At 42.5% G+C, this 23,283-nt stretch overlaps 1 protein-coding gene across 3 annotated transcripts in view; it reads right to left on the bottom strand.

Moving 5' to 3' along the window:
* Positions 1 to 23,283, bottom strand: part of LOC118290167 (myelin basic protein-like) — a 40,965-nt gene that overhangs the window by 11,344 nt on the left and 6,338 nt on the right. For all 3 annotated transcript variants that reach the window (XM_035617659.2, XM_035617830.2, XM_035617750.2), the window contains exons 2-3: positions 16,160 to 16,218; positions 8,384 to 8,480 (exon numbers count right to left, since the gene is read on the bottom strand). In XM_035617659.2, the coding sequence (XP_035473552.2) occupies positions 8,384 to 8,480; positions 16,160 to 16,204 (142 nt within the window). In that variant the 5' untranslated portion in view covers positions 16,205 to 16,218. The remainder of the gene's footprint in view (positions 1 to 8,383; positions 8,481 to 16,159; positions 16,219 to 23,283) is intronic.

Here is a 23,283-nt window from a genome sequence, read left to right as displayed (position 1 = left end):
TAGCCAATGAGGGTTTTTTTAGGGTCAAGTAGTAGTAGTTATCAGGAGGTAGAGAGAATATACAGTAAGGAATATTTCCTTGACTGTCTACACAGTGGCATTTCATTCCTACCAATAATAGGCACAAGTCAATTTAAATTTCATAATTGGCAATGGGAGCTTACTCAGTGACTTTATAATTGTGAGATATTGTGTTATATATGTGTTGTTTGAAGCTGTCTCAAAGCTACAGTGTGTCATTGTACTTTTCTGGCGGCATCTGGTGGTAAAAGTTGTAAACCGCAGCCAAATGAGCAACCGTCAGGGGACACTTGTTGGTGGCGCACCGCTGAGTTTCCGGCAGCGCTTAAAATTCAACATGAATGCAACGTATTCTGGACCGTTTTGTGCAACAACCGTTTTCAACACGACATAGCAAACATGAAGACTCACACGGAGGTCGGGTCCACCTCATGTAACTATATTTAACTCATTCAAAGTTGCTGAAAAAAACTTGGTTCTTTGTTGCGGGTGATTATACATATATGAACACAGTTATGGACATTCAATTTCTGTGAATAAGTTCTTCTAAATATTACACACTGTAGCTTTCATCAATGCTCAAATATTAGCATTGGATAAAATCATGTATGTAATTGTAGTATTGAACCCAAAGATAATCAGTCAATCACTTGACTTCGAAGTTTGTCTCAACTCTACCAATGTCATCCGAGTGTGGTTGTTTTTCCTGTGGAAAAAGCTCACAATCACCATAATTTTCTGTCATAGTTAATATTTTTTCATATCAGCATTGTCCTTCTCTTGATTGTTTTTTTTTATGTTTTAGCCCATTTTACTCTTTATCCGTGACATTATGATGGAGTAGTCATAACAGTTGTGACAATCTTTCCATAGTATTCAAGATTCTCTGCTCTCAAAAACAACAACAACAGATAGGTGTTTTTACTCACAGGATTGTGTGCTGCTTTTAGAAGATTCGGTGGGAGCACAGATATGAGGGAGCCGTTTAAGTGACATTTAGACTTAATGGATCAAGCGAAAATAAGTCCTTGTCAGCAAAAAGGCTGATTTTGTGATGAAAAGAAAACCTTAAATCATTCAATTAAATGTTGACATTTTGAGTCAAACGTTGACTAGGAATCTGAAATAACAGTCTGCTGTGTTTAAAAATCAAAAAGAGTCATATGGAAGGCATCAAACGCTGTCTGGAAATAGGTTATAGCCTGGATTGGAGTGGATATACAAAATTGTGTCGTCTGCGTAAAAATGTTCCCTGAACTCTTGATCAGAAGGATAGATCCTATAAAGTTGGTAGAGACCAGAGCCACAGGTAAGTGAAGATATTAATCAAGTTTTGAACAGTGATATAATGTTGCCGTGGTGTTTACATATTATTTTCACTTTCTCCTAGTGGATAGAAAACAATTTGATGTAGAATTAATGACGCATAGCCCTGAAAAGTCAGTTAACACTGGTCACCAGCAAACTGCATTTCTATTTGAGCAATGGCTTTTCTTTCACATAGGTGGCTAGTATAGTATAACTGTATAACGCAGAGCATAACTAGCTCTAAATCCATGTTTGAAACATTCATGTTCTCTATGCCTTTGACAAAGCATTTAAATTTTAACTTTTTGTGTTGAATTTCTTTTTAATGTATTTGACGCATTACGCAAAACACTTTAATTTCCCTTCTTGTATAAAATGTGTTCTACAAATAAATTGGCCTTGCCTGCAACAGCTGCCTCTTGAAAGGAATCTGCAGCCAGAGAAACTTTAATTAGTCTGTGAGGGAGCTACAAGTCGGTTCTATTAAATTATTCCAAAGAAAAAGGATTTTAGTCATAATGAAAATTTTTGATAAAGTTTTTAGGTAAATAATTTACTTGCTCTACTCTTTTATCCACTAACTGAAAAACTGCTACTTTCAGCAGATCAGGGAAAAAATACAAAACAGACAAAAGCAGAAGGAGCAGATGAAAGGCACGTCAGTAAATTAAAAACCCATTGTATGCATCACACACGGCGTTGCATCAACACAATCATGCAGCTGTCAGTCCTCATAAACTAAAGCAGAGCATGTTCTGGTTCTGTTTTCATGACGGTGGGGTTGGTTTTGGTGTTTTCTCTACAACGCTTGTAATGAGCCCACGGAGCACCTAGTGAGTTCTGGAACATCCCCCCTGCTCCGTCTGACTGCCCTTGCCTGGCTTCGACCAACATCACCACAATCTGAGAGAGTCTGCTCCACCCGTAACGATTGGAGAGCAGCCAGTCGGTCCCAAATGCAATTAAGACGAGAAGCAGGTAGTGTATGAAATAAGTGATAACTGGCTCACACCAATATCATTCAATTTCCTCGATAAACGCTCAAGTGTGACTCTGAGAGGGGGCAAGTCCGAAATGAAAAACTGATCTTCAGGGGACGATCTCATATCATATTATGTCCACAGCTTCATCAGCTGCTCACTTTTCCAGCTTTTCCATCAAATGCTGTTATGTTTTTAAATGTCAAGCCTCTTTTAATTCAGACTAATTAAGACAGTTTGATTATCTTTGTTGTTTGCTCTCTCTGGAGGTGTGGATATTATATCATATCAAAGTCCTTTTTTTTTTTTAACTATTCAAGTGTTTCCTTTATTTCCAGCAATAGAAATTCAATGTATTTGCATTCGGTTATTAGCTGTATATGTATAATACTTTTCATTTTTACGCCTTTCCCATCCAAGATTCACAAGCTCCATGATTTCGTCCCCCGGCTCCTTGTGCCGATGTGTCCTTGGCCGAGAGACTCAACCCTAAATTACCCCTGATGAATGTTACCACATCCTTGACCTCTCGCAAATGTGCTGAATGCATTTCATGCAAGAAGTAAAAAAAAAAAAGATTATCAATATCATTACTATTATAGTTATATTTTTATTTGACTGTTTTCAGGTTGAAACTCAATTGAATTCATGGACTGGGTTATATATTTAGTAAAATCTAAATAATGTTGAAATGGTCTGAGGATTTTTTGGTACATCAGTTCATACAGAGTTTGTTCACAGCAGCACAAGGTACTGGGCTCTGTTCAAGTTATAAAAAATAAATAATTAAATAAAAGATTTGTTTTATGAATCCTAGCTTAAGAGAACAAAGTTAATTCTACAACCACTGGTAATTATTTTCCAGACGTTTGAGAAGGACAAATATACCGACTTTTAATTTTTTCTTCTTCAACATAACCAAGGCTATGCATGAGAACAGATTGACCTACAACGTGAGAGCTTAGGTAACCTGTATTGATCCGTCTCATTATAGTGTGCATTTCGAGTGAGACTGCAGCACAAAAACAAAGCAATTATATAATTGAAGTCAATTTTTTTCCAAGCCAACTGCCTCAGAGACAGAGCTCAACCTCCCACCGACACCTCCTCTCTGTCCTTGCACTTTAATAGAACCATACCAGTGTTTCTGCATAAATGCTTCACATTCTCGCCAGTCATTTGTCTAACACATCCTCTGAAGCTTCATTAAGCAGCGACTGAACTTAAAGTTGAACTACATTAAACTCCACAACTCTTATCCGAAAGGGATTCTGGTATGGTAAGTCATGTTGCCACTTTCTGAATTACTGGGCGGACGTTACCTCAACCAACTAATGCTACTGGGATTTGGGTAAAAAGAGTGTGCATCTGAGAGGACACAAGAAAGAAAATAAATCTGTATTGTAAAAATGAATCTGTAGTTTGATTGTTTATATTCTGATCCACGGTTGCGGCTTTGTAGGATTATGTAACGGATATTCTTCTAAACCCTGATTCATACAATGAATTCTCTTTTGGGCATTTTGGGCATTAAAAGAGTGATTCACTGAAGTCGACCTCACTTAATTCCTGATTATCTGTAGTACACTGATTGACAGGGAGTGTTCTTTATAGGGTCAGACTGCCAACAGGACATCTCATTCAAAAGAATTGTCAGAGTCCATCATGTAATATGTCAAGTTGTTCATAATAAGCACACAAAGCCATCTGTATGCCCCTGCCCTTAACATTTCTGGTCAGGCAAACATTGCCCAGTCCGTCCCACTGTTCTCTGGCACTCCCGAGTTTCTAGCCACAACTGCTGTTCACATCTCCTCAGCTCACCCAGTGATGAAACAGTGACCCAGACAGTCAGGACGGAGCAGGCAGACGGACGGATAGATAGAGGGGGTCTGTTTTGCTGAATGGGTGCCTGCTGCAGGCTGGGCCAGGTAATGGAGGCGTAATGGGCTTTTAACAGCCACACAGCCGATGGTGGTGTTTGCCATTTAGTGGAAAAGCACTGCAAACAGGAAGTGCTGCATGGAGACATCCCCAGACACTGGACAGGCCGAGATGAGTCATGACGCCTGCTGATGACAACCACGCCAGCGCGGGGTCCAATAAAGCGCTGCTAACCTGCCCGTCATAAACCACTCACACCGCGTCAATTTGGTGGAAATTCCCTTTATGTCTTCTGACCGCACCGCGGATCACCCTAATGGCGCTAGATTAGTTCGGCCTCGACGCACGGACGAGAGGAAGGATTCGAATGCATCCTAAGAGCAATGTTCCCACAGTGTGAGTCCGAAACTCAAACGGAAATGTGATTTTTATGCACCAGGGAGCGGTGCTGACTGAGCAAAGCACCGGTTAAACATTAAACATTCAAGTGGGGTCTACACATGAACACGGACGTGCTTTTTGACCGATAGCTGTCACACAAAATACACACTATGGGGGAGCTTTGATTTCCACTTAGCCCTCCACCAAACCTTAATCGAGACAAGCTGCACATTATGTACAGCTACGAAGCTCACCTGCCTTCATTTACCAGATTAACCAACCTAAATACGACGCTCATTATTCCGCTTTAAAGTGTACACGGCATAGTAATGTTCACTTTGAAGCATGAGACGCTGAATAATGAACACTGCAGTCGGATCGGGTCTTCGGCTCGCCACTTAAACCTGCATCATAATGACATTTTTCATCACGAGTTATGCCAGAAGCATCTAAGTGTGAGGACGCTAAAGGGGGTTAAAGAAAAGAGTCTAGCGCAAGAAAATAGCAGCGTTTCATCACCGGTGATTTTAAGGTGATTAAAAGGTCAAGCCAGAAAAATTAAAAGTCACTATAGCATTAAAAAACCCCGGTTACTAGTAGTCAAGTTTGTCAGATAATTTCATATCGCTTCTTGGATACTACAATGTCCCCAAAGACTACAAGCGTGTTGCGTGGGATCGCTGCCTTGACGTATCACCTGTATCAATGGTGGACCCTCGAAGTCGGCTCCCTGCTGATCAATGATGGGTGTTTAACACGAGGGACATTAATTAAATGGATCAATAGATCAACCAGTCGAAGCCTCTGCAAGGTAGTGCGTTGCTTTAGATTAGAAAGAATCAGTGAGAACAGCAAGATGGAAATGTGTATTTCCTTCTGCACATACTCAAACAAGCTGCTATGGCACGACATCAGCATATGGACACACACGCATGCACGTGCACACACACACACACACTCAAAAGTGCATCTTAGCTGATAAATTGCTTTAGCATAATATTAGGTCAATATTGACCTTTCTTCAAAAACCAGTTGGTTAGTGCTCGTCTCCAGCAAATGAATTTTGTTGTATAATCAATCAATATCAATAGAAAAGGCACAAATAGATCAGATTATAATTGTTATTATTATAGGTGGTAGCAGTAACAGTGGTACTTGTACTGTACCATTGGTACTTTAGCAGTACTCTCTCACTCTCTGACGCGCACACCAAATATTCTTCCATAATTTAAACTCTAGTAAACTTCAGTAATATCGAATGTCATTTGCATGGTCACAAAATCAATTGTTTCTACACCATAATAACCTGGGAAAAGATGATGCAGTGGCGTGTTGTTAATGTCCAAATGACCAGCCGACCCATCATCTGAATGTGAATTTGACCAATTTGACTAACACAGGGTAAGAAGATCTTATACTCAAAAGACATTAAAAAGGGTGTTCGAAATGCCACATAAATGTTCTCTCATGATGAATACAGATAAACTACTAGTTTGACAAGAGTATAAGTTTTGATATTTAACTTGATCACTCCGAAACGTACAGTTCTTCCTGAAATTTTCTTTCATTCACCTCAATTTTCACCTCTTGAAGCTCGTTAAGAGTTGATCATTTGAGTAGCGGTTGTTGCAATGTGAAAAATTTGCACTCTTTGAGATTCACTTTTAGTTTCGAAAATTATTTTGCATTCAGCCCTAGTAAGAAGTAGGCAAGTAGCATCGTAAAGGAAGTTATAGCGGTGATAGAGGTAGCAAAATGAAAGACAGAAAATGTAATTGTTCTTCGTCACAAGGAGGACTACGAATCTCCCTACTATTCTGTCGCTAGTCTTTTCATTCTGTTTCAGTGAAGACATTAAATCTAACCTTGGGGCTCCGTGGATATTCTATCCCGTGAAGAAGAGAGGTCTACAAAAGGGGGGATCACTGTAATGGTCTTGATGTTTAAACCCCTTTGAATGGCTATTGAATGATACTCATATGCAAATAACATTGACTATAAGCCGAGTTAATCCCAAAATCTTCTGGCATCCACCATTTACAACTAGTGCTGTTAACAAACGTACACTCAAAGAAGCTATTAGAAGCAAACTATTCTTTTCTATGATCTTATGTTCTCATGGCCAAAAGAATCCCCCCCCCCCCCCCCCCCGTTGCATTTCACCTCGGCTCACCCTGAAAACAATCGAGGCTGACACAGAAACAGGAAAACAGGCGTCGCTTGTATTCCATCCCGTCTCTTGAATGCTCAGCGTTCCTCTTGATACAAATGAGGCCAACTTCTTGAGGGTGTTATTCTCATGCAGAGCGAACAACCAACTTTCCAACGTCTGTCTCTCCTCATTACTTGTGTGAGATTACTTTTTTTGGGGGGTGGGGGGGCAAGTCCAAACAGGAAGCCAAGAGAAGTCAACACACCACGAGCCTGTAGATGGTGTTTGGCCACAGCACATGTTGTACGCCAGGGGGAAGGAGAGAAGAAAAGCAAACAATTCTCTTCACCCTGGGAAGCGCCCGAGGCTGCATTTTCACTCAGCTCCCATCATCAAAGTTGACAAGAGCCAACGGAAGCCTCTGAGACGCTAATGGTTTTATTCACAGGACAAAAAGAGATTGATTTTGTAGGAGAGTCTTGATTTAACTTTTTCGTTCATACAACTTTATGAACAGAATCAACTTTATGACCTACGCTGTGTAAAATAGTGTGCTTGATTCATAGCATACAGTCTATCCCGGGCAGAGGGTCCAATCTGATTAGCCAATTATTAAAATTAAATCAGAGATGTTGCCTCGTGGGGGGGGGGGGGGGGGGGGGGGGGGGGGGGGGGGAGAGCAAAAAAAATGAAAAAATCCAGCAAATTGGCACTAGCTTTTGCAAATTTCTTCTCTCCTCAGGGACGATCCCCTTCGTACCAATTTTGTAAAAGAATCTGGCGTTGAAATCAATCAACATAATGCCAATGTACAGACGGACTTTGTTATGCATCAGACTCTGCCCTCATCTGCTGAGCTGTAGTATTACAAAAGGAACCTTTTTAACCCTCGTCCTTAAGCACCATGTCACAATTAATGTGACTGCTGGAAAATTTCACTCAGAGCAAAACTGTGACGGATGAAACTTGGGGGTGCGCGGGACCCTGACTGCCGACATTTTCTCATTATAAGCAACAGTTGTCTTCCACAAACCACTGAGTTTCATTCATCATTGTTAATTGCAAACTTTTTCATACCAGCCAGACTGCTGATATGGAGTTTGATATTAAGATTGCTGAATTAAAGGAGTTACAGTGTCAGTGGGGATTTAAGGCTGTTATTTCAGGTTCCAGAAATTTCTTGGTGACATATTTGCCATCGTGCTTAAACACTAAGGCCTCGACAAGAACTGCCTGGCAAACTTTCGATTAGGACGATATCTCAAATGTATATATACTGTATATATTTTTTAAATCACTTCAAGTCAATTTTGACCATCATTAGGTGACAGTGTTGCGTTTCCCTGTACACTAATGCTCTTCTGCACTAACCCACATTCCCCGATTAGCAATTGGACACAGAAGCTGCTTTTACAGGAGCAATTATAACACATCAGCAAATTGATAACTGAGGAATCATTAGTCACATTTAGCGGTAGAGGAGAGTCTACTGATGGTTGGTCTGCCCAAAGGCGGTGGACCTTCCTGATTATGCAGAATATGAACCCTTTTGATTCATTATTTCAACAGCTCAAAAGTATAAAAACCCTTTACAGAAGTGAAACAAACGTCAATATGCATGTAAATTCAAATGTCAAGACGTGTTTTGACCTCTTACCAAAGACTTCGTCTTGTGATTCAGGTTCTGCTGCGGCTGCTGCTGCTGCGGCTGCTGCTGCTGCTTCCATCGCTGCTGGGGCTTCAGGTGACGGATCCTTTAATAGGAGCACAAAAACAGATTTAAGAGGTGAGGCGCTGGGGTGCCATGGCAACAGAGCAAAGAAAGAGACCAACAGAGAGAAAGAATGAGAGGGAGATAGTTACACCAATTTAGGCTTTTAGGCTTTGTAGTCACAGTAACTGGCTCAGACTTATTCATTAACACTCAAGACGCTGCAATGAAGTTTGAACCGTGTACTTTCAAATTTGAGTACATGATTCTAAACTGCATTGTACAAAATGTATTTGCGGAACTACTGATATTTTTTCTTTGGCATAATTCTATATAAAAAAAAGTGCCAGAGGGGCAATATATAGATGATTTGTGTTGCTGCTGAGAGAAATATTATTCGTCAGGCCTAATGATCATGAATTCATTTTCAAGCTTTAGGTCATGTGTATAGTCTAATAAGTGCATTCAACCATGGAGATCAATGGAGTACTTACATATTTATCAAATAGGCAAAAGCAGCTTGAAGTGGTCATTTTTCGATATATTTTTTGGGCCATAATTTTTTGTTTTCCTTGACCTTTGACCTATCAGCTCCGAAAGCGAATCATCCGGAGATACCCTCCCAACTCCTATACCCAGCAGGTGGGGTGAAAATCCGTCCATGCACTGAGTTGCTTCCGACTCAATGGTAATAATATATGTCTGTCCTCATCGAGATTTTCGTATTTATGCAGAGAAATTGATTCTACAACTCTGCAACTCTCTGGCAGATCGGCTCTGATTCAGGCCTCTGTGGCACTAAAAGGAGCAACCTGTGTCAACGTTGATTTCTCTCACAGCCATTCATCACAAGTTAAGTGAGATTTGTGCCGCTTGTTTCCTTGCAGTGGCTTCGTGTGGACTAAATATCTGCATTCGCTAAGCCTCAAGTTTTATGAAATCCTCTTACCGAATCCCTCCACCTCCGTGACGTCAATGCACACTTGAACGATTCCCGGTTTCCACTTCCCCCGAGTGAGTTTGCCAGTATGAGGCATCAACACAGCCGTTCAAAAACGCTGGGCCCATTGCTCGCCGTCAAATTAGCATGTGGGGAAGTGCAATTGTGACAAAGCCCTGGCAGCTGAGGGGAGGTGGACAAGTGTGGCCAGCAGGCACTCGCCAATGCAAATCAAGCGGAGCCCAGCAAGTGCCATGCTTTTGTTCTTTCAATTATGTAAACAAATTAAGTAAATATTCTGCTATCGCTTCATAATCGGAAGCTCCGACACTTTAAACACTCAATTCAGATTTAATTATACGTGAACAAATTGGCATCGTCAAAGGGCTTGATAATGAATCCAATGTAAAGCAATAGTCCTACTTTGGATAGAGGGCGATTGCTATCTTACCGCTTTGGCAATACTGGCTGCAGGGCTTTACTTTTACTGCTACTCACAAAAGATACATTCTTCAAATTTATTTTTGCATTATTGATGCTCCTGGATTTGACAGACAGGTTAGAGGTGTCCTTAAGCCCCTGAAAACCTCCTTGTTATGATGATTGATGAGGTCATTCATATAAAATCTTAATTAACATGTGAAGTAAAAAGAAATTACATTTAGTCCATTAATCACTGTTACTGCAGAGAGAGCGGAAGGTGTTGTACGCGGATTTCTGTGCAGCGATAGAGCTTTCGCAATCAGTGTATTCCCACAGTCCGACACACAAACACTCCCCCCCCCCCCCACCTCCATCATTACAGCCCTCAGCATTCAGGCTTTGTTGGCTTTTGTCCACACGCCCACATGCTGAGAAACAGGTGCCGTATGTCTCTCCTCAGCTTTTTTGTAAGTGTAGAAAAATCAGCAATGCAAACAGCAAATTTCACATTCCAGGAGCTGAAGGTAACTGATATCATATGACTGGATATGCACGTAATGAGGCGTTTTTGTAATGTAAAAAAGGTGCAAACTATTTGTACTTTGACGTCCAACAGCCTGCGATTGGAAAGTGGTCTCAGACACTGTATGTAAAACTGTTCACCTATCAAAATACCATTAGCCCCTTTGCTGCCAATATTATCACCCTCCATTATTAGCAAACGGGCAGATAGGAGAATATGGAGGAGAGACATCTTTCCGAAGTGGACCAGAGGAGCAGCTCGATGCCGTCCTTGGGCAGCAGCTGTCGGCTTGACTTCACACTTACTCGCCACTGGTGGCTTATTAAATGTAGCTCTTGTTAAAAACATCACCTGACCTGGCGGCGCTATGATCAGAATCTCACATTCTGATGCAGCTCATTTCAAATTCAGATAACGATACGTATCATAAATGTAGCGTGTGAGTGTGTGTGTGCAGTTGTCTGGTAGGTGTCAGACGTTTCATATCCAAACCACGATAGAAGTACCCTGTTCTGTGTCACGTTCACTCTCCTCCGTGTTTGTTTGTGTTGCCTTTATGCAAATTTCCTGTCTTGTGAAACAGTCACAAGGGGCGTCCAACTGACAAGAATATATAGTGCTCTGAAGAGGGATTTTTTTTTTTAATACGTCAAAAAAAGAACAACATTGCCTAATGTTTTCACGTTTTTTTCTTTCGACACATTATACAGTAGAAACTGTTCTGTCATATCGGCCCTGGCCTGATCCTGTTGCATTTCATAAAAGCAGCACCTCTCAGAAATATTCATGTATTTCCGAGATGCATTTCCTTTTAGATTTTTAAATGAAGCCATATTTCTCTGAATAGTAGACCACAATCACAGACATGTACACATTCTCCCCCATAATTACACCCTCCTCAAAGAGGGCACTCTTTCCAGCATCCAATGAGGATGACAATAAGTGGGTGAATGAGCACTTACATCGGTCCATTAAGCACCTTGTACAATGAGAAAAATATGTTTTCTTCGGTGGTCCCCTCTGCAACAGTGGGACTGAGACTCACGCTACTTCCACTTCTCCTCCAAACTCCATTAAATGACGCCGCTGATCACCATCTCCATGAGGTGACATATTAACTATGCATAAGTAACTTGCACAACCCCACTTCAAAATCACATCACTATCCCTTTAATGTCTCCAAAGCTGTGTGTGAGTGCGTCGGCTGTCGCAAATGATATTGCTCACAAGACATTACGGCTAATGTTTGTGAGCGTGTGTGCTCATTTGATGGCTGTCTCAGGCAAGCACAGTCAGCCGAGGTGGTCGCTCTCAGCCGTCTGATCCTCATTCAGTACTAGGGCGCCTATAAGCACTCCTTACATTCGAGTAGAAAGAGGGGGAAGAAGAGTGCAGTGATTTCAACATCTTTTCAGGCTTTGATACTTTCAAAGGAATCAAAGTTCCTCTTCCCAGCTTGTTCGTGACGGGAAGAAGAGCAGGAAGCCCTTGGGCGTTTCATCCCGTCCACACTTGATGAGATGGGAGACAAATTGAGCACGTGCATTTCATCTCACCGGGTTCACTGAGATATAAAAAAAAGCACTAGACACGGCGGAGCCTCAGCGTGTCTACCTTCAAAAGATGTATTTGTATTGTAAAGTTCATCAAATGTCAAGAGGACAATCAAATATCTCCAGAGCATTCATCTGTTATTTGCAGCTGTGTGAAAGTAATTCAGTTTAAGCCACAGGGGCAGAAAGATAAAAGTTGAGCAGTACTTTTGTGTAAGCCTTTCTGAAGCTCATATTTTGAGCCTGGTAGTACGTCACTGTAGGGCAAACCCCCTTTCATATGTGATAACTCAAACAGAATGAGGAAAAGGCTGATGTTGTATCTTCACTTGAAGAAAGTGCAACAGTTCCAGTCCAGTTTCTACTTTGTGCTCGTGCATATAGCGGTGGCAGTCTGGCTGAATCCTTAACGGTGCAAATCAAATCGGAAAAGACATTGGGATGTGATGGGAAGAGTGGTCAGGGTGTGGATGAGACTGCCTCTGCAGACAGATCTCACACAGAGGAACAGCGGAGGACGGAACAAGTCGGCTGGGCAGGTCACAACACGCGGGGGGTTTTAATTGGCCACAAGCTGAGCCTCAAGCTCCCTGGTCTGGAGACTGGAGTCTTTTATTTCAGAAGTGTCAAACTTTGATTTTGCCTGACAAAGGGGGAAAGATAACCAACATCTACAGTAGCTGGGGGAGGATAGGTTAATTAAACCTACACCTACCTATCTACAGTAGTCTACCTTCACTGTGGTGGGAGAGAGATGAACACACTGCAGCTGATCTGATTTCACTTGGAATTTCCAGGTGCTTGGACTTTTGACGATATGGCTGCAGCCACTGATACTTTCTAAGCCTGTCCAAATACGGAAAGACAAGAGCAAAAATACACCGTGTTAAATGGTCTGGGCGCTAACACAACCGGAGTTACAGAGTAATAATAGTTATTTTTATTTCATCATTCACTGTGTTGAAGCTTTTCCCGTCTACTTACAGAATTTAGGCCTAGGTTTACAATCTAGTAAACAGTTCTCAACATTGAGAACTGTTTACTAGATTGTGTGAAATGATCAGGGAAATGCTATTTTGACATGCACTTACTGTACCATTGTTGGCATGGCAACTGGAAGTTAAAAAAACAAGAGCAGAAATGGTGCGTACGGCTGTCAGACACCTTAAGTTATTTATTTGTGAATATCGCTTTTGTTGTCCATACACCCTTACATCTTTAATGTATCTGAACTACTACTTCTACTTCGAGTAATTTCCCGTATTTCACAGTATGAATTGCATAGTGCATACCATCTGATTTGTATTATCATAGTGATTTTCCCCAAATCACTTGTAACACCCTCTGAGAAAGTCAACGGTGCTGCTGCTTTTACATGTACCTAGAAGGAACATTGCAGGTAGTAATAGCAATCATGTAGCGAGAGCCAGGAAGTGTCAATTTTCTTAAAATTGTTGTTCAAGTCAAGTGGAGAATGGTGACAGTTACTGTGTGCCATTTAGTCAAAATGCGGTACGTCTTTGGCTGCACTGCACTTTGGTCTTTCAATCTTATTGTTGGCAGAGAAATTGGTACTTCTGCCTTTGCTTTCATGGATTTATCACCGATTTATCACCGATCGTTCGGCATCGGTAGGCCGAGAAAATGGTAAGTCTAGAAAAAAAGAGTACGTGTAATTGGGCCTTAATACCACATCCTGATGTTCACTGTTGATATTCGAAATAGAAACCCGAAAAACTAGGTCTGTGATCGTGATCTGCACAAACAGCATGCAGGGTCAGAAATACAAGGCCTGCTGAAAATGTATGATTATTTGAAATGTGGATGCATTATTTTTTGGATTTTCTCTGTTATTATTAAACAGATTAGTTGAATAATAACAAATAAAAATACAATAAAAAATGACTGTATTTGCAGATTCAGACAAGGTGACCGTGTGACTGTCTACCTTCGGTTTATTTCTTGATGAATTTGTACGCTGTGCACACGGGGACAGGAAAGTCTTGGAAGATCCGAGCACACAACACTACTTGCCTCTGTCTGCATTGAATATTTTTATTTATTCGTCCTATTTAACCAGTAAGGTCCCACTGAGATGCAATATTGCCTCTGCCAGGGAGTCCTGGTATCATCTGGAGAAAAAGATAATCCAGGAACAATATGTCCTTGTTATGCTTCTATTGTACTCCCCCTACAATCATGGATATTCTTCAGTCCTGAATGCGAATCTATCAAGAGTTCTTCCATATTCCTACGATGTGCACAAACCACTGCAGATGCATTAAGAATGTGCGCCATCTATGGAGCCGGTGTTATTATCCTGTAATTTCCAAGTGGAATTCAAGGCTCTAAAATATCAGCTGCGTGAAACACTCCAGGGGTCATTTTGTCAGAGCCTCAGCTGCGGTGTGACAAGAGGGATGTGGGCACATTTCACCCATTGCTGAAATGACAAGGGATCGGGAGCTGGATCACGACTCCGAAAACAGCATCTAAACGCCGGCCGCCTCACTGCGTCACGCTCTGTTCCCGCTTGACGGTCACTATGACAACTGGGTGTTTTGCCAGACCTTCAGATCGACTTTGATGTCACAATAATCAAGCCCAAATGTGAAGGGGGGGGGGGCAAAAGGAACGGGAAGACAAAGAGAGAGACGCACAACTGGATTATAAAGCTAAATCAACAAAGCTGCCCAAGTGCGACGCGCTGCCCCGTAACACCTCTCCTCTGTCAGCTTCACACTTGAAAAATGAATCCACGTCCCTGGCTCCTGCTCTTCTCTCTCGCAGGAGCCGTTTCTGGCCTGTAATTTCTAAAGACGTGTCAAAAAAAGAAAAAGGTTCATCATTTCATTACAGCACAGCAGTTGTTTTTTTTCCTACTGTCAAGTAGCTCTGAGACACATAAGAGCACCTTGTTTGTTGGTACAGAATTGAACTTCATTTGCCACATGATGACTTTTCATTCATGTTCCCCAGAGCACTGCGGTGAAGGGATTACATCTGCTTAACTTAACAGTATAAACTCACTGTTTCATCCAGAGGCTGTCAAGTGCAATAACTGCATTCTGTTCAAACGCTTACTGACAGAAGAAACTCCTGCAACAGGGACAAACACAACATCCTCTCTCTGTCTTAGACTTTAGTCCAGTTCACTGTCCAAAGGATTTTCGTAACGGAACACATAAATAAAAAAAGAGTATATATTTGGATGGTCAATATTCATGTCAGACAGCTGACCCGACTTGGCAGGATCCTGATGATCATGGGGGCCGCGGCTAACGGTCAAATGAGACGAGTCCCTGGCTTCAGTGTCAGCTCTGATGCACACGATCATCTATTTACTCTTTTTTTTTTTCCCAGCTCATGTGGGTTCTGTCCCGGCAAAGGTTTTGCGGTTCTAAAGGGTTATTATGGGGCGACCCACAAGAGCCACGGAGAATCTTCACGCATCGGACGCTGCCATGGCAACGCGGCTTGATTAAGAGTGTGATGCTGACGGTCACAGCGAGGTGATTGTTCTGAAAGTATAACCTCCAGGGAGTGGGCAGGATTTTCACAATAAAGTCCTTCATTTACTTTACGCTGCGAAAGAAAATCCCCCTTTTTTTTCATTTACTGAGATGAATTATAACTAAAATTAATAATGCACATGGTCCTTGCTCTGGTACAGTGACTTTGAAGTAGAGCTGCAACTGACGATTATTTTCATAATCGACTAATCTGTTGATTATTTTTCAGAAAATGGTGAAAAATGTTGATATTTAAGAAGCTGAAGTCAGAGAATTAAGACTTTATATAGTTGCCGATGAATTTAGTAGTTGATAACTAATCGATTAAGCGATTAACCGTTGCAGCTCTACTTTGAAGTCATAATAATTGTAAGCGGTTGTACCCACAAACACACTGGCAGCTCGGAATTAAATAAAATCACTCAACTTATCACATAAGAAAACTTCCCATGTATACACCTTAGACATAAATACACTCCGTGCGAAGAAAACGACATCAACATCGAAGTTGAAAAACTCAATATTGTGACTGAAAGCTCGGCGAAGGTGATAAATCAGTTTGAGTGACGGAGGCTGAGCTCGTCTGGAACGCAGTCCAAAGTCCTGCTGATAAGATTGCGGGGAAAATTCTCCAACACACGCTTTCATTCCCACAACATCACAACTGACAGAATGTTCGCACACATTTTTCAAGATATTATTGTCTTCGTCCTCGTGCACCAGACATCGGGACATCGGAGCGGCTACACTCTCACCACTCAGGACTCTTACCTCGCTGTCCATGGGTGTCTCCTTCTTTCCTAGGTGCTGGCCCATGCTGCTGACAGGGGCTGTGAGAAGAAGAAGAAACAGGGGTCGATTTTACACTAGTAGGAACTGTAAAACAGCACAATGTGTGAAGATTTGCCCACTCCTCCTTGTCTAAGCAAGAGAGGCTACCTCTTCAGTCAGTGTGAGAAAATGTATCATCGTAGATAAAAAGAGAAATGCATTGGGTTTCATACTGAATGATGGGCATTCCAAAAATATAGAAAAATGCCATAGCCGTGCAATTTTGACATAAATCAAGACCAAGATCATGAATACAGAGATTGTTTGTATTGAGTTTACCCTCGAAGGGCCCCTCAACACAGACTTGTGCTGCATTCAGTGCTACGACGGTGCCGAATGACGCATGTGCAGAGTTTCGCGGGGGGAATAATGTGCGTGTTAAATCTGAGTCGTGTGCACGAGATGATTTTTGAACTAGTTTGGAAGCGAAGTCCCGAAAGAAACACTGCTCTGAGAGGATGAAGCACATAGGAAGGAAGTGTCAGTTCTCTTCATGTGGAGGAAGTGAGACACACGTCTGCACGGTGGAGAAAGGTCACGTGTGTTTATGAGCAAGTTCACAAAAACACATAAAACCGACCAGCAACTTACACACATGAAAATGCATAAACTTGATGCGTGAGAACGATTCTTGGCGCCAGCGAGAAGAAAATGTGTAAAACCAAAACGTGTTTGATCAAGAAAGCTCCAAATAGGGCATGAAAATAACTGCCTGCACCGAGTCTGCTCTGCTCAGAAGATTCTCTTTTACTTGCAAATATGAAAAATGCATTTTGGGCTTTTAAGGAGTTCTGCAGCCGCCTTTCATCATCTTGGACGCATCGACTACTTGCTTCCTGGTGTTTGTTTATTTCATTAAAACACATAGACACTATGTGATGGTATCGCCTGACAACATGTTTGAGCTATAAATATTTATCAATGACTTTGAATGACGGGTCTGTTGACAGTCCACACTGATGCCGCTGGCACGAGCTTCTAACTTTATGATCGGATTCACAGGCAAAGGCGGCCGGAAACTCTCGAAAAGCCAAATTATTTTTTGAATAATTCAAGGATGTCAGAATTATTATTGGAATTTTAAATCAGTCCAAACGATAAAATGAGCATGCTCATATATACCCTTTGATTGATCACAGTAAAATGAGCTGGTGGCTGCACATTCGTGTTCACACGTGGTTTATTGTTTTGTTTTTATGTAACAGTCAAGTAAGTTTAATTAAATACAACTCTGTGTCCAGAGAGCACACAGTGAATTCAAACGAACCACGGAGAGGTGTTATTACATCCACTGGCCTCTGAACACGGAGCACAGGGGAGCACTGTTTACCAGACAGTGTGCTTCAGCATCTCGGGGAGGAACAGGTGTAATTAAAATGCGAGCGGCTTAGAAAAAGGCCCGAGATTTAGTTCCGCGCGACATGGCTCCGGGTAAACAGCTCTGCGCCCATGGGAGCAAAATTTACTATTAAAATAAACAAAACTAGAAGCATCTGCAATGATTAGAAGTTCTCCCAGGACCTTTAAGCACTCAGGAAACTCTCCTAACAAGAGCGAGTTTCTCTAAATCCATCTCATTATAACACCGAGCGCCGACGCCTCTCTAATAAAGGTTGCCAACAATCTCTGGAAATACAAAATCCTCCCGCGCTCGACGCTCTGTACTGAACCGATCAGCCGTCGCGTCATGTTCCACTACCCCGAACAGAGAAAAAAATAAAAATACGCCACCGACAGCAGCACCAGATCCAAAACAGTGGCAACATACAAGCAAACTCCGCCAGCAGAGGAAGAGGAGAGATAACCCAAATACAGAGGGGAATGGAAAAATGATGACAAATAGCTGAGCGTGAGCAGGCCCGCTGCATCGTCGGCCACCGGGTTCTCTCCATCAGTCATGTCGGAATTTGTGTCTCCAGACAACATGCATCAACTGATCAAGTTCAGGTTTGTGTCTGTGCTTAAGATGGATTGAGTTCAAGGTAAATTTCAATGAACCAACACCGCAGTCTTTCCTTCGATCTGCAGTTTTGACTTAAAGGCGCTGTTTTTCGACGGATTGTTAGACGGACGAAACATGAGGTTGAGATACGCAAGGAGGTGCGGAGACGACAAAGTCTTAGGTGCCTCCGTGACACACGTAACATTGTGCTGAAAATCTGCGCGTTCGTCGAAGTGCCGCGTTTCCATCACTGCTGCGAAGGTGGAGCCGATGAATATCCCGCTGAAGACGGAAGACAGATGTGAGTCGACAGTATTTTGTAGACTGTAAAAGGGTCTTTCGTGTGGTGTGCATATGTGCTCACCGCTAAAAGGAGATGAAAATACTTGAATTAGTACATACATGAGCTAATGGAGGACTCAGAGAGCACATATCCCCCTCGCAATACTGTAGAATCTTAAAAAAAAAACACATTCCTGGATCCATACCCGGTTCTAGATCCCTTCCAAAATGTAATCACCAGTTACCATAACCTAGGACTATCTCTGTTCAAATGTTCTTGCAAATCCATCCATAACTCGTTGACTAATAACCCTAACAAACGAAAAACTAAAAAACAATTCCAAAACATCCTTGGCGACGGGAATATAGATGAATTACATGAAGAACGAATGATGTATCTATAGGTAGTTTTCCTTAAACTACAGTCCTGAGAAAATAATATATGTTTAACTGTGTTTTTGCACAGTCCAAAGAAAAGTCTGATCATCTTTTCCACACGTAAACTGATCAAATTCAGGTTTTTGTGGTTACTTGTCAAACACTGGCCAATAGACAAATTGATAAGATACGTGATAGTAAAAATAATAATCAAAAGACAGCATCTGGTAAAGGATTGGACCCATTGCAGTTTCCTTGACGTGACTGTTTATAATATGCATGTGATCATTCTTGCGCTATATATTAAGAGGCGGCAATGCAAGTGCAAGATCCATTCTTTTGGACAAAACGATCACTATGCGATTATCAAATCTGTCACAGAGTCACGGCGCCTCGCGTAGTCCCCCACTGTCCACTGTCCGTCTCCGCCGCTGCCTCAGATCCGTGCTCTCGGCTGACAGCGGTAGACCCTCCTGCCACTGTAGCTCGTCCACCACAAGGTTGGACGTGTTGTTGTTCTCTCAGAGATGCCTTTTTTTGCCCCCCCGCTCACCGCAGTTGTAAAGAGAGCTGCGGTTATCTGCGCCATCCTCCTCCAGGCTCTCTCGTCAGCGAGGCGTTTCTGTCCACGGAACCGCCGCCCGCGAGATGTTTTTGCTATCACGCACCATGCTGACGTGAAAAAAACTGATTTAGAAATACCTCAAAACCAGCCCGGGTCTTTTTTACAGCATCTGTACAGTAATGCTCCACTGGACCTCAACCTCCGCCTCCATGATACAGCCGGCCAAGATTTATGAGTTGTGACATTTGGAGGTCAGTTAGCGTTCGCCACACCGAATGTTTGTCAAGGCTTTGAAATTGCTCACCAGCCCTGAGAAATATTGGACAGAATGCGTTGAATGTGTTTGAACCTTGACAACTAGAAAAAAATAAGCTGAAACAACCCCCCCCCCCCCCCGGCGATTAATCGAAGGAACGCGCGTCATATTGCACACTACATTCAGTCTAGTGCAAAACCAGTGTATCCACTAAGGAGTCTGACATTTGTCGGACATGGGGCCTTGCGGGCGGTTTCGCTCTCGGGTGTTGCACAATCAAAGCCGAGATCCTGCAAGGACTCGCAAGAAAAAGAGGGTTGCGTAATAGAGTGTGAGCGAAGGAGGGAGAGGCGGCAGGGAGGACGGAGCTCTCTGTGTGATGCAAGGCTGCAATTACAACTCAGCAAACAAAAATAAAGATCCCTCGCCTGGCCTTTATTGTCTCCTCACATATGTGCCCTGTAATTTCTAATCAGAATTACAACAAGTCAGATTCAATAGCCTCTTCCGCGGGTGTCGATGGGCCATGTGTGGCTCAGCGCGTCTTTTCGCCGCGTTTTTTCCCGTTTGCCTTTTAAATAGATCATTTCGAATTGGAGAAAGAAGAAAAAAAAAAAAAGGCTCTTATTGCCGGGGTGGCTACACGCAGGCCGGCACCTGGAAGAGTCCATTAGCACTCAAAGGCCAGTCCGCGGTACGCACGAGCAATTATATCCGTCTGAGCTGTCCATTACCTGAGGCCGTTTTTCAAAATCCACAACCCTCGCGAGCCGCTAATGTTTTGTACGCGGCGTCGGCGCCGGGGAAGGAGCGGGGCTCGTGTTGCTCGGGTAAATAAATAAATGAATACATAAAAAGGACGCTGACATTCAAACACACCTCCTCCTACCGACGTGTCATCTCGTGGCAGCGCACGTTCGTTTTAGCACCGTTTTCCCCTTCTCGTGGGATTTCAGGGATCAGCGATTCAATAGAGATCATCAAAAACGGGCGCTCCCTTTCCCCGAGAGGATTACATTTTTGTAGAAAAAATAGATACGTGATATCTGCAGGGAACAAATGAACCTTCCCCTTGGCTATGTGCGGCAAATTTTGGTTCGGGTAACATTTTACCGACTGATAAAGACAATCCTCGATTTTCTTCGGCGAGCATAGAGGCGGCACAGCCACGTAGTTCATAGATAACGGGGGGGATATAACCTCGCTGCTGCATAAATCTTCCTGTCAGGAACCGATGTGGTTCTTTTTTATAATGCTGACAAAGGAGAGAATGGATTCGTCTACGGCTACCACGGCAATAAAACTCTCGGGAGCAATGAGGTACGGATACGTTATATCGCGGCTTTCCTTCACCAACCTGCAGTGAGCGCGTTTGTGTTTTCATTTTGGAGAGGCAATCGTGACCGATGCATTTGACACCGCCGCGATTGCTCGGCGTGTGGAGTGAGACCTCCTCAAACAAAGGCTCGGCGAGCATGAAACCGACTGCCGCGGGGCGATACGGGGACGACACATGTGGAGAGGCGAAGTATCAGAACGTTCTCAGGAGGAACAGAAAACACAGTTTGCAAAATTGAAAAAAATGAAATCTTCTTGGAATATGAACTTCAATCTTGGTGGTAAAATGTTGTTCTTTTGGGACTGAAGGGGGTTTTTTGGATCAGAGATTCTTCTGAGACAAAAGTCACTAAAGGGATTAGCACAGGAGAGGAAGCAGAAAAACATTATGGGCAGTCAGAGTCCCATCATATTATAATTGATTTATACATCCTGCCTGGTGATCAACCCACATATTTACAGCTGTCATTATGAGGTTCAAGTACAGGTCAGTGTCGCAGTCAGAAACCCATCGTACAAGAGGAAGGGTGGGTGCAAATGTAGGAAATGAGAATTTGTGGTTTTTCCGCGAATCTGCGGGTGTTGTAAGTGCTGTAAGTATTTCTATTGGCGGACAACAGCCGGGTACAGTGTCTTCCCGGAACCTTGTCGTCTCTGCGAGGTTGCCTGGCAACCAGGGGACCGACGCTGCGCAGAGGTGGCAGGTGGATGGATAAACTGTTGGTCGCCGAGAAATGGTTCCATCCATGTCACAAAAAAGTTAGCGTTGGTGTGAAAAGAGCCAAGCGAACCGCTTCTCCTTGCTTGCGGAGTTCACGGTGAGCTAAAGTAACTGACGCACAGTACATGAGAGTGGTATATGTTTTCTCATCTAACTCTTAAGAAATCGGAAAAAAAATCAGGAGTGTTATATCTGCACCATTTTTCAGTGAACATGCATGTACATCTTTGCAAAATATAATGTTTATGCAGTGGTCACTTGTTGTAAGTGGTTCAGTTAGAGCTGCATTAAATCAAAATACCTTCGTAGAGGAAACTGAGTTATTACAATATGCACAATAAGTTCATTTCAAGTTAAAAGGTCATTGCTATTAGCTGCCTTGAGTCCCGGCAGCTCCATAAGGACCCCGGCAGTCTATAGGTGGGTCATGACTGGTTTAGTCAACTGTGGATATCTTACAGCAAAAATCCAAATATGACACACTGTGAGAGGGATAGACTGGAAAAGACTCTGCACACTGATCTGAAGTCTGTCTGTGTCTGTTGGAGAGATGCTATCTCTGGCTACCAGATGTGATATCGTGGAATTCGAGTGACCAGTGTGTGGACTAATGTGTGTGTGTGTGTGTGTGTGTGTGTGTGTGTGTGTGTGTGTGTGTTTTCTCAGTTCCTGTCCCGTCTGTGCTCATCGTTAAAATTGATATCTGTACATCTGTTACTGACAGTCAATATAAGTCAGCTTTTTAGATTTTTTAAATTAACAATTTTGGCACCACTGAGAGTGTTGCACATTTTTATTACTTTTGCTCAACTGTTTTGCACATGCGTATAAAAAACATACAGATGTGTCACTTTGTATTTGCCAAGGGAACATAAAGTCCTTTGATCACAATTTTATAACCGGGAAATCTGTCAAACATTTGGCAAATCATGTGCACTTAATTTATGTGCACTAGTAGAATAAATGTAAATAAAAGTTCCCACGATAAATAATCAAGTGATTTATGCAACATCTGTATTAATTCAGTTTAATGCTGCCACAGCAGAGAAATAAAAATGGCTCTGCATCACGTTATGATGCAAAAGTTGTTTTTCATGTGGTAGCAAGATATCCTCATGTTATTAACACAAAAAAACCCCAACTTTTTCTTCATAACAATACAATATGATACACTTCATCTGGCCACCGTGCTGCAGCTATCCTGCACATATTCAGCAAAATATACACTCTGTCTCCATGTTACATCTCCCTGGCTCTCGCCACTGAAGCAACTCTGCGTGGACGAACAGATAACACCTCTCTCCTCCTCTGGAGTAGTTCAACACTGCAGGTATGCACACATTCTTTGCAGCCATCTCTACTTAGCCCATGTCCTCACGAAAATGTTCACACCCAGTACCTATGATTAAAAAAAAAAACCCTCACAAAGCCTGTAGTACCAGTGGATGTGTACCATAACCACTGCTGGCATATTTGATGCGATTAGAAAGCCTGCGCAGTAGAACACTGCACACCATGCAGCTGATAAACCTCTTTATACAAAGTCTACGTGACAAAAACATTGCTCAGGCTACACCTACGG

This window comes from Scophthalmus maximus, chromosome 1 (genome assembly GCF_022379125.1).
Source record: "Scophthalmus maximus strain ysfricsl-2021 chromosome 1, ASM2237912v1, whole genome shotgun sequence".
In the NCBI taxonomy this organism is placed as follows: domain Eukaryota; kingdom Metazoa; phylum Chordata; class Actinopteri; order Pleuronectiformes; family Scophthalmidae; genus Scophthalmus; species Scophthalmus maximus.
Note: the sequence above shows the minus strand (reverse complement) of the source record. Positions and strands in the feature narration are given on the sequence as shown.